Raw genomic sequence first — 15,611 nt, 5'->3', positions numbered from 1 at the left:
AGAGGAAGGGGGTAGAGGAACAAGGGATGGAAGGAAAGGTCAATAGGCAGAGGGAAAGGGAGGGGGCAAGGAATAAAGATTGGAGAGAAATGGGGAGGGACACGAGAAGGGGGAGAAAAGGATTTATAGGGAAGAGAAAGGGAAGGAGGAGAGTAGTAGAGGTGCTGGAGGGGAAGAAAGGGAGAGGGAAAGGAAAAAAGGCAAAGAGGAAACAGCAAGGTAATGGCGGTAGGGAGGGATAGAAGAGATGAGAAGGGCAGTGAAGAGAGAGCGAAGGGAATGTGGTTAGAGAAGGTATGGGATGGGAAGGGAAGGGAATAAAAGTTTACACCAGGCTGTTAGTACACAACAATCATGGTGAGTGACGGCCGTCATGAGTTTCCTCTCAGTTGTTGTATTTATAGTCTGCCTCATCCACTTTACTGAACGTGTTTTCTCTATGTCTGTTAGGAAACTATGTCTTGTATATATTATCCAAATAATTACTCAAAAAATTAGACTTCGGCCTTTATGGGCCGTGAGGTGGTCCTTCACGATCGTCAGACAAATTTTACTGAGAAACGCTGTAATTTAGGAGCTGTTACTATTAAAGTTTTGTGTATCAAATACCTTCATTATAATTACCTAATTCGTGTGTGTACTACTTGCATACAAATAAAGTTCAGCGTGAGACTGACAAGCTGTAGGTCAGGACTTATATTTGATAAGTTGGCTTGACGTCAACAGCCATTGCAATTAAACGTCATAAAATGTTATTGAAGTAAATGATAACGATGATGTTTATACATACATTATATATATATATATATATATATATATATATATATATATATATATATATATATATATATATATATATATATATATATATATATATATATATATATAAAAGGACACAGGTATCGGTCGGCGACGTTGTCTGCTTCAGACGGGAAAGAAAATTACATCGACAATTCCCGACCATTGTGGGAAATATTTTTGTGGTTTTTATGTCGACTTGTGAAAATTCCTGTCGCTTTGGAGGCCTTAATTCTTAGAAGCCAGGGAGGAGGACGTTTATGGCCGCTATATTAAATACTTGAGCAATTACCCTCATCTCTGTCGATATTACTGTTTGTTCTTACGTGTAACAAAAAGCCACTTACGTCGCCCATGTCTGAAGGAGAATCTCACGATTTCTCACTTTTTCTATATATATATATATATATATATATATATATATATATATATATATATATATATATATATATATATATATATATATATATATATATATACATATATATATATATATATATATATATATATATATATATATATATATATAAAATTGCTATTTTGGCCTAAATAGCATTGCACTTCTTGCCAAATAAGGCAAGCGAAAATTTGTGGATGTAATAATTTCGCAAAAATAATTCTAAATCTACCGAAAAAATATATTTCATTGTGTTAATTATTAAATTGTAAACCTATATATATATATATATATATATATATATATATATATATATATATATATATATATATATATATATATATATATATATATATATGTCGTGCCGAATAGGCAGAACTTGCGATCTTGGCTTAAATAGCAACGCTCATCTTGCCATACAAGACAAGTGAAAATTTGTGTATGCAACAATTTCGCCAAAATCATTCTGAACCTAACTAAAAAAATATAATTCACTGTGTTTGTTTAGCATTAAATTATTGAAAACAAATCTAAAATATGTTTAGTTAGGTTAGGCTAAAATAAATTGTTCATGTTATAATAAGGTTAGGTAAATTTTCTAGGTTCCTTTTGTTGCAAAATTATAAATTTTTACATCAACATTAATGAAAAATATATATCTTTAAACATGTAAGAGAAAATTTTAGAAAGGACTTAATTTTAAATGAGTTCTTGCTAATTGACCAGTTTTACATATTCAGCACGACATTATATATATATATATATATATATATATATATATATATATATATATATATATATATATATATATATATATATATATTCAAACAGAAGTTCAAGCTGGCGTTGGCCTAACGCTACTCGCATGGACCATGGGTCAAATCCCCGTTCTGTTTAGTCATTACTAGTCGTTCCTTGTATGTGAGAGAGAGAATATATCATATTCCACGTTATATACGCGGTAATAAGAATGATGTTTTTTAAAAAAGTTCACCCTTTCGGTACTCAATGACCATCATCAAGATTCACAAGTAATGTGTACTGTACATACACACAAATTGAAAATTAATTTAGAAATTAAGCCGATGAAACAAGATGAAGCATAAACCACCTGCTAAAATTATAACAAAGGTAGAAAGTAGGTTAGATATAAGGATTTAAGAACTGTATATAATACAGTTCAGTGAGAGTGAATTAGCAGTCCGATTGTTTACATTTAAATAGTTGAGTCTCTCCTGTGTAGGTTTACTCGTTCAGTCGACCTCGTTTGGTCCAGTGGATGCATAAAGGCTGCCTCCGCACCAGCTAACTGACTCTTCCTCAGTATTTTCTTTTAGTTTATTTCATTACCTTAATTTGTAAAAAAAGAAAAAATTGCCTACGAATATATTACTTTACTGATTTTGATGATGCTTATTGATCGCTCAACGATAATTTATTAATAAATTTACCTTAAAAAGAAAAAGGAAGTTTTCCCTGTTAACTTGTGAATAATGTGGAACGTCAATATAATATATATATATATATATATATATATATATATATATATATATATATATATATATATATATATATATATATATATATATATATATATATGTCGTGCCGAATAGGCAGAACTTGCGATCTTGGCTTAAATAGCAACGCTCATCTTGCCATATAGGACAAGTGAAATTTTGTGTATGCAATAATTTCGCCAAAATCATTCTGAACCTAACGAAAAAAATATATTTCACTGGGTTTCTTTAGTATTAAATTATTGTAAAGAAATCTAAAATATATTTTGTTGGGTTAGGCTAAAATAAATTGCTCTTGTTATAATAAGGTTAGGTAAGTTTTCTAAGATTCTTTTGGTGCAATATTAAAAAAAAATACATTAACATTAATGAAAAAAACATATCTTTAAACGTATAAGAGAAAATTTTAGAAAGGACTTAATTTTAAATGAGTTCTTGCTAATTGATCAGTTTTACATATTCGGCACGACATATATATATATATATATATATATATATATATATATATATATATATATATATATATATATATATATATATATATATATATATATATATATATATATGTCGTGCCGAATAGGCAGAACTTACGATCTTGGCTTAAATAGCAACGCTCATCTTGCCATATAAGACAAGTGAAAATTTGTGTATGCAATAATTTCGCCAAAATCATTCTGAACCTAACGAAAAAAATATATTTCACTGTGTTTGTTTAGTATTAAATTACTGTAAACGTATCTAAAATATATTTAGCTGGGTTAGGCTAAAATAAATTGCGCTTGCTATAATAAGGTTAGGTAAGTTTTCTAAGATTCTTTTGTTGCAAAATTATAATTTTTTTACATTATCATTAATGAAAAAAAATATATCTTTAAACATATAAGAGAAAATTTTAGAAAGAACTTAATTTTAAATGAATTCTTGCTAATTGACCAATTTTACATATTCGGCACGACATTATATATATATATATATATATATATATATATATATATATATATATATATATATATATATATATATATATATATATATATATATATATATATATATATGTCGTGCCGAATAGGTAAAACTTGCGATTTAGGCTTAAACAGCAACGCTCTTCTTGCCGAATAAGACAAGCAAAAATTTGTGCATGCATTTATTTCGCAAAAATCATTCTGAACCTAACGAAAAAAATATATTTCACTGTGTTTGTTTAGTATTAAATTATTGTAAACAAATCTAAAATATAATTTGTTGGGTTAGGCTAAAATAAATTGCGCTTGTTATAAGGTTAGGTAAGTTTTCTAAGTTCCTTTTGGTGCAAAATTATAAATTTTTACATCAACATTAATGAAAAAAATATATTTTTAAACGTATAAGAGAAAATTTTAGAAAGGACTTTATTTTAAATGAGTTCTTGCTAAATGACCAGTTTTACATATTCGGCACGACATATATATATATATATATATATATATATATATATATATTTATATATATATATATATGTGTGTGTGTGTGTGTGTGTGTGTGTGTGTGTGTGTGAGAGAGAGAGAGAGAGAGAGAGAGAGAGAGAGAGAGAGAGAGAGAGAGAGAGAGAGAGAGAGAGAGAGAGAGAGAGAGAGAGACGCAAGCACAAAGATGAATAAGCAAAAGTTCTCAACTCTTGAACGGAGAGAAAAATCCCCAAAATTCCTTTAGTAAAGGAGTATAAAAGCTGGCGATCTTTAGTATCAGTTTAATTATTGTCATACGAGAAGCTAAACCTGTGATAGTTCGCTCCAGATCTCTCTCCAGTAAAAAATCTGCAGCATCCTTGGCAAATTGTATGTTCTGGCTGGTGTGTAATCTGAGGAAGAGATCTCCATATTCCATTAGCCTAGACCCTCTCAACCTCAATGCACACAGAAGGAATTATCATAGGAAATTTCTATCCCAGTTCCTTCAATAACAATTGGCAAATAGGCACCTACACAGCCCGGAACCTATTTGAACCTTACACTAAGTACAATGCAACTGATGTGAAAGTTAAAAGCCAATCAGTAGAGGCATGCTCTAGTTATCACACAGAGACTAGTGTCCCAAATACACCAGCTCTAAGATTAAAGCCACTTAGAAGCTCCATTATAAATTTATCGGGATGGAAAGCTTCAAGCCGATCGGATGATACATTCACAAATTCTCATATGAAAACTAGTATTAAATTTTTACCAATTACCTTAATTCAAGCTGAGAAACTGGCACCAATGCAGCCCAAAATCAAATCAGTTTGTCGGATGGTCGCAACGATAAGCTTTGTTCAGCAACTGTATTGCTAAAGGTTAGGCAAATTTAGTAGTTTGGTGTGTATACATCTTGAAGTTGTATGTACATCTTTAAGGTGTTCAATCCTTTTCTTTAGGAACTGAACAATTTCAAAATCTATACAATACTCGTCAAATTACTACAACAGACCTTACCCTTCAAACTTAACTACCACCACAGCAAATGACCTCTTCTTTTTCTTGCCTATACAATCACCTTATTCCAGGGATATTCTACCTAACTGAAAAAAAACTTGCACTAGCTAAATGTTGAATAAAGCTTCAAATAACTGGACTTGTGTCTTTATTATTATTATATACAGCGGTTCTTGAGTTACCCAGTGGCTGATTACCTGTTAAGCCACCCTCTCAGACCCTTACTCCTGTTGGTTCAGAGCCTCTCCAAGAGGCAAGCTACCGAATCTCTCATTGGGTAAAGCCCACCCACACAAGAACTGATGCTTCTAGTGGCTTAAATGCTGTCCAAGAGGCAAGCTACCACTTCGCCGACCATAATGTTAATAATAATAATAATAATAATAATAATAATAATAATAATAATAATAATAATAATAATAATAATAATAATAATTACAAATACGTGATACAACTTTTACAGACCTAGTTCACATCACTGGTATACTGTATACAGAAAGCCCTTGATTATACAGAGCAGTTCGGGCAACTTAGTGAATATACTAGTAGTAGTTGTGAATGGTACTTATCCATAAACACTTGACCGTTTATTTGTGGGGAGGGGGGTGTACTCGCCCCGAAAAATTTGTAGTTAAACGATTTTAGATAAATTCGGTATTTATTATTTTCTTTATTATCATCGTAATTATTATGATGTTTGCCAATAATGCTGCAGCTAATACATATTACCGTCTCTCCCACCGTCCTGCAGATGTTTCGGACAACGAGTACCCGGAAATGACAGCTGGACCATTCTTCCTGGCAGTGGGCAACAGGAACATCACCACCACCGTAGGTCAGACAGCGTACCTGCACTGCCGTGTGTCGCAGCTCGGGGACCTCGCGGTAAGTTAAAACACTTGTGAGGAAGGTAAAAATCCTCGTCATTATTTGCTTCATTTGCTTCTTTTTCTCCTTTTCTGTGTTCTTCAGGGCGCTTCTTCAGCCAGAGTCAGCAGCGGCCAGCCGAGTCAGAATTGATGAGAAGTTGATGGCAGATTGATAACAGACCCACTAACTAGAATACTATATTTAAATATTTAATGTCCTCCAGAAATACGATGCTTTATAGTTTAAAAAATACACGTCTCAGGAAATCACATCTCTCTATTGTTGATGATAATATAACTAACCACAGAACTGAAATAGAAACATTGTCTAGTTTACCTTTCCAATCTGTTAGCAGATTGTGCATTGTTCCAACCACGGAAGTGACTTATATGGATCATCAAAAAATCTGAAATCGTGAGAATTCACTACCTAAATATATATTAATGGTGGTGGCTAAGTAGATAAAAGAGAGGGGATGACTACAACTAGTGTCAAACCCCACTGCTAACAAATGTGGAGTCTACTGCAAGCACTGACTCCCGTGCTAGACCACCCTCTCTGGTGTCGTGGTAGTGATATATCGTTTTGGTGGTGCTGGGATGAACGAACCTTTATAGTGTTTTATGCACATTTTAAAAGTAATTTGGTCACACAACGACTAGCCAAGGACTCGAACCCATGCTGCTTTGGCCCGCCTCATGGTGAGCGAAAACACATGACGCTCTAACCTAGAGGACCACGCAATCCTACAAGAGTAACGCACCCAGCAGCGCTAGGTGTTTTACCGTAATCCGAGGACATACGGTGGTGTGGGTGCCTCTGAGCTAATTTAATTTTAATCCGTTTGGTGTACTAGCCCAACGAGCAGTATTTTATAGTATTGTAACCACGAACGAGTGGTACTGATCAATACCAACACTGCGACTAACCATGCTGCAGGCCAAAGCAGCATGGGCTCGAGTCCTTAGCTAGTTGCAGTGTTGTTATTGATTTTATAACATATATATATATATATATATATATATATATATATATATATATATATATATATATATATATATATATATATATATATATATATATATGCAAACAATCGCAGACAGGCGATCTTAACTATGCAGGACAAGCCACGGGAGGAAGGGAATCTTTAGCTCAAGTACTTTCACACTTCTCAGTGCGTCATCAGGAGCTGTGCAATGTTGCAAGGGAGCAACCAAAGCAGGGAGAGAGATCTCAGAGTAGCGTAGGTGTAACCGGATATATGTATTCATACGTATCACTGAATTTATACATGACCACATGATAAAATATTACAGATCAACCCCGTCAAACACACTACACAATACACAATAATATAAATCCTCACGGGTGATTCCCGTAGAGTTCTGCGACTATTTTGACGTTAGTACTCAAAATGTTTTTAAGGTTTGGGATTGTCTCATTTTTACGGAAAGTAGTAAACTGATCTTAATGGAACTCAAACTCAACTCTTATGTAAGGACACACAACAGCCCAAACCACTAGAAAAAAATACATTTAATTAAGCATAATATTAAAAACTTTAGATAAGAATTTAATATATAAACGGCTAAGCGAAGTTGTGAAACAGAGAATATAATGTACGTATAACGCGTTACAAAAGTCTGTTAACTCTTTCAGTTTGATAGTCTCCAGAACGATAAGTATGATAATAAAATAATAATAAAAATATAAAATTAAAGGCTACAAATCCCACTAAAAATTTTAATCTTCTTGTAAATACAATACACTAATGAAGAAAGTCTGAAGCCGATACTTTGAAACATTCTCGTTTGATAACCTCAAAACTAATATCAGACTTACAATAATTATTACATAAAAAATATCACAGTTCCTAAATAAAACTGATAAATTAGGAGTAAAACATCTCAGTAACACTGCGTCTTTTCTTTGAACAAACACAGTGAAAACACTAAATATTAAAAGCCGACCAGAAGAGTCATTCTCTAGCTATCACTCGCAAACTATTAAATCCTAAAAATTTTAACCATGTTAAGATATTAGTAGTACATTTGCATCTACATAATATTACCACAAATAATTGATTTTAATAGCTTCATCGGCTGGGGAATAATCAAGACGTTCAGAGTTATTTTATAAATAAAAAAAAAACAGACAAGTCTGAACTACACTCTTCAATAATCTAAACTTTCTTGAAAGTAGGATAAACCTATATTGAAGGACTAGAGCTTTATCTCCTCGTTCAGGATACATGTAGTTTGCTGAGAGGTTCCTTGCCCTCCTGGTGACTGCGCGAGTTGTGATGTGCAATGTCTAGTTGTGTTGGTTCACTGATTTCTGTTGCTACTTCATCTGCTTGCTGGAATCAACCCCATAATACCGGCATGAGGCAATCTCAAGTGATCGCACGGAAACCACTGCACTATTTGCATTCATAAAATTGGCAGATCCGAAGAGGTGTTCGAGAGTTATCAAAAGAAAACTTCTAGGAAGCTTGGAAAAAAATATCAGACAACCTTCATGTTTTACTCCTGTTGAGGGAGATGAAAGAAAATAAAATGTACATTTCAAAGTGTTATTAAGATCGTCTCGGATTAGAAGACATGACTTGAAATACCTGGTTTTCAATGCCAGGTTTTACGAACCTGGTTTAAGAGACCTGATTTTAAGGACCAGAGGTTGTGGCCTGCAGCAGCTGAGTCTTCTCTAAGAGCAATAACACTTATCGAAGATGTACTTTGATATAGAGGCAAATATATTATTCTTATTATTTCTGTAATGCACTATTCTTATCCTCTATATGTTCGGCTGGTACCCCTGTGGGTACCAGCCAGCAGGTACCATAAAGCTTATGGTGCGTGTCTATGGTGCTTGCCTATGGTGCATGTCTACAGTGCGTGTCTATGCTACATGTCTATGGTGCGTGCTTATGGTATGTGTCTATAGTGCGTGTCTATGCTACATGTCTATGGTGAGTGTCTAAGGTACATGTCTATACTACGTGTTTATGCTGCGTATGTATGCTACATGTCTATGCTGTAGGACGTGTCTATGTTACATGTCTAGAGCACGTGTCTATGCTACATGTCTATGGTGAGTGTCTAAGGTACATGTCTATACTACGTGTTTATGCTGCGTATGTATGCTACATGTCTATGCTGTAGGACGTGTCCATGTTACATGTCTAGGGCACGTGTCTATGCTACACCAGACTCGCCTACGCTAAATTTCTCGTTCAATGTTTTATTTAGAACAGTTTCAAAATATTTTGTCTACACTTTTATTCATTTGTTCACGAGTTATCAGAGCATTACGGATGCGAGAATGTCCACAAGCACGAAAAACTCTCATTATTTATTGTTTAATTTGCACATGTCCTCTCCAAATTAATTTTCACACATTGTTCTATTATTATTTTCCATGTAATATATAATTTTTCATTATATTTTTTTAAATATTCGGAATGTACATGAAGTATAGATTTTTTTTAATTCCCTTTTTATTAACTTCGTAATTTTTTAAAAAATATTTCTGGTTATCTAAGTTGGTTTATTAGGTTTGAAGCCTATCGACTGCACGAGATTCATGAAGGCTGTACACCACCTGAAGTGCATATACACTATACAAAAACATTCACCTCTCAGTGTATTTTTTGGAGTTAAATACATCACACAATAATAGGTCACGTTACATTTAGTTTTAAACGACGTTTGTGATTTTTCTTTTTCGAATGTTGTGTGTTCAAATAACCTTTACGTGGAGTGTTATTAATTAATTCAAGAAGAAATAAGTCAATGTTTATCCACGTGTCATTTTTATTGATTCAGCTTATAAAGTTTACCCAGTGCATTGTTGTCTTTGATACTCTCAAAGTTTACCCCTTGCACCGCTTTCTTTGATGCACCTCATAATTTTTTTCTTATCACAGGATTCAAGGCTATGCACACCGAGATGCGTGTACGTACGCTGAGAGTTTACTTTAATCCCTATTTTAGGGATTAATGTATCCTAGACTTGTGGTGTACAGTCGACGTCAGGCCTTAATAATGACACCTCGGGTAGTCGTTAGGCTTTAAACTCAATGAATCAATCGAGAATAATCTAGGCAGATTATCTGGTGTTTAACTAGGGTGTGAAAACTAGCTACGATAGGCCAGCGGATGCTTAGCCGGCTAACGGGTCATCATCTGAGAAAAGACCCATGTCAGGAGACACTAGCCCTGCTTCCTGACGAACACAATACCAGCAGCAGAAGCAGAAGTGCCTGCAGCACGAGACACTGCCGTCTATCATCATTACGCGAGGGTCCAAGCACCGGGCAGCGTATGCAAATTACTGCACTGAGTCCTCCAAGGTATTCCTTCGTCGCGGTTATTTTGGGGAGCAAGATGGAGAAGGTGCGTGTCGGGGCTCACTTAACTAGGCTTTGTAATGAGTAGACTCACTAAACCAACAGTCTTCCTCGTGAGGCTTTGTAATGAGTAGACTTACTAAACCAAGTCTTCTTCGTGAGGTTTTGTAATGAGTATTCACTAAACCAAAAGTCTTCCTTGTGAGGCTTTGTAATGAGTAAACTCACTGAAAAAATAGCCTTTCACTTGAGGTTTTGTTATTAAGACTCACTGAACCAATAGTCTTCCCCAATAGGTTTTATTATTAGTAGATTCAATTAACCTAGTCTTTCTCTCACGGGGCTTTGTAATTAGTAGGCTCTCTAAACGTACTAATCGACCTCCTCCTCCTTCCTCAAGAGGTTTTACAATGAGTAAGCTCACTCATCTTAGCCCAACAGACGCCCGTCTGTCAACCTACCTACCTACCTCCCTCCCATTCTCTCTCTCACTCCCTTAACGCCCTCTTTTATTCGCTTCCTCCATTCTCTCCCCCTTTCACTGTTTCTCTTCTTCCCTCCCGCGATTACATGCCATATAATAAAAATGTATTTCTCTCTACAACCTATAGTACTCTTTAAAGTATTCCTACACTTGATATTGCATTAAATCTTTCCATAGCAAAGGTTATTCCCCTTTCTGTGGTAGTTGTCGAGATATGATGATTTCACATTTCACTAGAATTCGTACCTTTTTATAAAACTTTCTAAAATAATATATCTTAACAATACGTACACATTTAGGCATGAAATATTCACACATTTTGAGCACAGCCCATGCAATAAATTCATCATTTGTCAATACTAAATGAATAATATATTTATATATATATATATATATATATATATATATATATATATATATATATATATATATATATATATATATATATATATATATATATTATTTACCAAACTGCAGCCAGCCGGGATTAGATCCTGCGACACATGCTCCCGCCTCAAGAGACAGAACAATGTTCACATCGCCTTAACCATTTAACCAGCGATCCTACAAGAATCATGAACCCAGCAGCGTTAGGTGTTGCTCTTGATCCGATGAAACTCGTGGTAGTGTTTCTTGGTTTCATTACTATATTATATGTGTGTGTGTGTGTGTGTGGTGCCGAATAGGTAAAACTTGCGATTTTGGCTTAAATAGCAAAGCTCGTCTTGCAGAATAAGGCAAGCGAAAATTTGTGTACGCAATAATTTTCTCAAAAATCATTCTAAACCTAAGGGAAAAAAATATTTCACTGTGCTTATTATTAAATTGTCTTACCTATTCGGCACGATATATATATATATATATATATATATATATATATATATATATATATATATATATATATATATATATATATATATATATATATATATATATATATATATATATATATATATATATGTCGTGCCGAATATGTAAAACTGGTCAATTAGCAAGAACTCATTTAAAATTAAGTCCTTTCTAAAATTTTCTCTTATACGTTTAAAGATATATTTTTTTCATTAATGTTAATGTAAAAATTTTTAATTTTGCTCCAAAAGAATCTTAGAAAACTTACCTAACCTTGTTATAACAAGAACAATTTATTTTAGCCTAACCCAACTAAATATATTTTAGATTTGTTTACAATAATTTAATACTAAACAAACACAGTGAAATATATTTTTCTCGTTAGGTTCAGAATGATTTTGGCGAAATTATTGCATACACAAATTTTCGCTTGTCCTATATGGCAAGATGAGCGTTGCTATTTAAGCCAAGATCGCAAGTTCTGCCTATTCGGCACGACATATATATATATATATATATATATATATATATATATATATATATATATATATATATATATATATATATATATATATATATATATATATATAAATATATAATGTTGTGTGTGTGCGTGAGTGGGTCGAGTCTTAGCTCCTGGCCCCTCTTGCAGCCTGTCATATTTTCTACTCAAGTCTCATGGACCCTATAGTACGTACTTTTAACGCCATGTATAAAGCCTGCCTTCATTACCTCTTTACTGAGATGTTCAAATTCTAGTCACCCTGAGATCGAAGAAATATATCATGACATCCCTGTAGCTCATCTTTAACTTCCAGTTGTGTTTTCGAGTACCTGCTTTCCACCTCTCAACAACCTATCCCTGTTCATACTATGAGTTTGCTCTAAGTATTTTGTATGTTATATGTACCCTGGTTCTTGAATCCTCCAGTGTCGTCATACTCACTTTTGGTAGGTTCTCCTCGTAGGTTATAACCCTTAGCTCAGGAACAAGCGTCGTTGTTTACCTCTGCACTTTCTCCAGTTCCTTAACATGCTTTTTCATGTATGGATTCCATGCCGGTGTGTGTTTGTGTGTGGGGGAGGGAAGGGGGGGCACGCATTTTGTTGTACACTTAAATATTAATTTTAAATTATAATTAACTCAAACTGGACCTCAAAAATTACACAGAAAATGTTTAATTGTTGTGAAATTATAATAGAGCATTCATGTGTGTAACAAATGCTAATTACAATGTAACACTGATATATAAGTTTAATGTTCCAGTTATATACTGCCTGTAAGTCAGTGCTAGTTACACTTGCAGGTCGATCACCTCTAAGTCTAGTCACTGACATGACACTCCCATTGTCACCTGGGTTACCTCAGCTTAGGGTCACTGCCACCACAGGCATCTTTGCCCCCCCCCCTCACACACACACACCACATGAAAGGTGATATCTTAATGTAAATTTTAAACTCAATAAATGGTAATAAATTGACCTCACATTCACATTCACAGGGAATGTGAATGTGCTTAAGAGATCATGAAGGCTCTTGGAATTTTATTATCATTAATCAACGTAAAACTAAATCTTAACTTTATAATTCTACACGATATTATGCTATAAACACATTGGATTGCAGTAAACATTAGACACGTAAACAGCTAGAAAGGAAAATTATCAGGGTCATGGTCATAATGACAACACAAGATACTTACGCCACCTCCCACGTGACCTCAGTTGAGTAAATCAGCCATGAGCTGTGATCACATCAAAACCAGATTGTAAATGATCTAATACAGTAGACGAAGGCGAATGTGTCTGAACTGTCTTTTATATACATCAAGACCCATTGTTTCTCGCACCAAAGCCTGCAAAACTCCATCCGGGGCCTCTACCCTTACCTTGGTCATTCATAACTACCATAACTACTTACCTATATCATGATGACCGCATCTCATTACTGCGGCCAGACACTGCACAAATATCACTTATCCTGACAACTAACCCGGCATGACCCCTCTCCGACCGAACGATAGGCGCCCAGAAACATGCTAACGAAATCTAATAGGATCAAGTTCTCCATGACTCGGCGGATTATTAAGGAAATAGCGATATTAAAAATTTAAATATAGGATAGAAATCGTTTCCCACATTACAACGTAGCAAGCAAAAATCAAATTAAACCATTCATGTGCACAGTAAATGATAATCTTAGCACAGAATTCACGTAAACAAAAAAAATTCATCCCAAAATTACTTTTGCGTGGGGTTGATGCTGCGTTGTAGCCAAACTGGATATATTGTATAAGTAAATATATTAAATGTTTAAATAAATGTTTTATTTCTCTCAAGCCAGGGGTCGCTGGAATATCTGCATATATAAAACTTGAAAGTAAAGCTTAATAATAATAGAAAAGTTAATTCGCCTTTTTTCCATTAAATACTTCTCTTCTCGTTGCTATATAGTCACTTTCCATCTGGTAAATTTACAAGATTTTCGGATTTTTTTTATTAGTTTATTATTAACTACTTAAACAAAATGTTTTGTAGCAAGTATATAAAATAACAACGATTTATACTGTAACAGTTAGTGTTGCTTACATGACAATGAGTAATTAATAATCACACTTTCTGCGATAATTAATTTTATTTCGAAATCTCCAACATAAAATTTTCTTGATTTTTTTTATTTTGTACGAAGGAACTTTGAGTTTAGCTCTGTTATAGTGATTAACATGTTTCTGTTATATTAACAGGCTATTTCGTATATTATAACTAACATTTTTTAATGATTATATTTCACTTCAAAGTGTACTTGTTATAATACACTTTGAGATGACTGATGGGTAAAAAAAAAAAAAGTCTTGTAAAGTGTTTACACAGAATCCTCCTCACAGCACCTCAGATCCTGCCTCTCATATACCTGTGACTGGTCTCCAGGTTTTTCAATCATCACACTCCAGCCTGGTACCAGGCTTTTCCACTTATTGCCCTTTCAACCAGACTGTTGGTCTTCTATAGAACACTGCACGCCACTCCACTCTACTCTACTTGCCTAACGTATTCCTACTTTTAACTCTGACTACAAACACACATTTTACCAGCCTCTCATGCTTCATTTTTCTATATATACAACTTTCTCTTAACATCTTTTTTTTGTATTTATATGAAGCACAATTGTGGTTCATTCAATTTAAGAAGGGAAAGCTTGATCCATAGTCGGCTGAGAGAAAGTTAGGCACTTATCTGCACCCCAGCGAATCTGATTTTGAGATTACTAGACGGAGGATCAAGCCTTCACCATTCCTTGCGTCGAATGACTCACACGGGTTTAGCGTCTCACTTAAATTTTATAATAAACTTTCCTCTCTTTCAGTTATATCTTTTAATTTCTTGAATCCGTAGTCTCTGCAGAGTTTTCATGCTACACAAAGTCATACAAAACATTTTCAATGTTTCCTACATTACTGCAACCTTTGAAGAAGGTTCCTTGACGCCAGTGAGGGGCTCTTCATCCAAGGAATTGAACCTGACGTCCCCTTCCATGAATCGCTCTTCTTTTTAACCGGTTGGTTGAATAATGTACTGCTGATAGGAATGAAGAGAAAGAAGCATGTATAACAAAACGATTTTACTGGGACACCTTTTTGCTCTTACGACTTTACTGGGATACCGTTTTTCTCTAAACAGAGTTTTCTCCAAGAGATGATTTGATCTCTCCTTTAGAGTGATATGTTGTGCCAGTCTACATTTTTCTAACCACAAACTCATCAAATCTCCTGCAACTTTCCATTCTCTGTTTGATTGCTGCTCTTGCATTTACATTACTTCTATTGATTTTTATTAAATACCTCAGACGGTCTTTCAGTTCCATCTTTTCCTTCTCATCAGACCCTTCTTATTATAGTAT

At 34.2% G+C, this 15,611-nt stretch overlaps 1 protein-coding gene across 1 annotated transcript in view; it reads left to right on the top strand.

Annotated features, from left to right (window-relative positions):
* The window catches only part of LOC128695972 (zwei Ig domain protein zig-8-like), a 586,753-nt gene that overhangs the window by 511,787 nt on the left and 59,355 nt on the right, over positions 1–15,611 (top strand). The window contains exon 5 of the mRNA XM_070093033.1: positions 5,911–6,044. Coding sequence (XP_069949134.1) covers positions 5,911–6,044 — 134 coding nt within the window. The remainder of the gene's footprint in view (positions 1–5,910; positions 6,045–15,611) is intronic.

This window comes from Cherax quadricarinatus, chromosome 41 (genome assembly GCF_038502225.1).
Source record: "Cherax quadricarinatus isolate ZL_2023a chromosome 41, ASM3850222v1, whole genome shotgun sequence".
NCBI classification, from domain to species: domain Eukaryota; kingdom Metazoa; phylum Arthropoda; class Malacostraca; order Decapoda; family Parastacidae; genus Cherax; species Cherax quadricarinatus.
The sequence above is the reverse complement of the archived record's forward strand: the minus strand, read 5'-3'. Positions and strand labels throughout refer to the sequence as shown.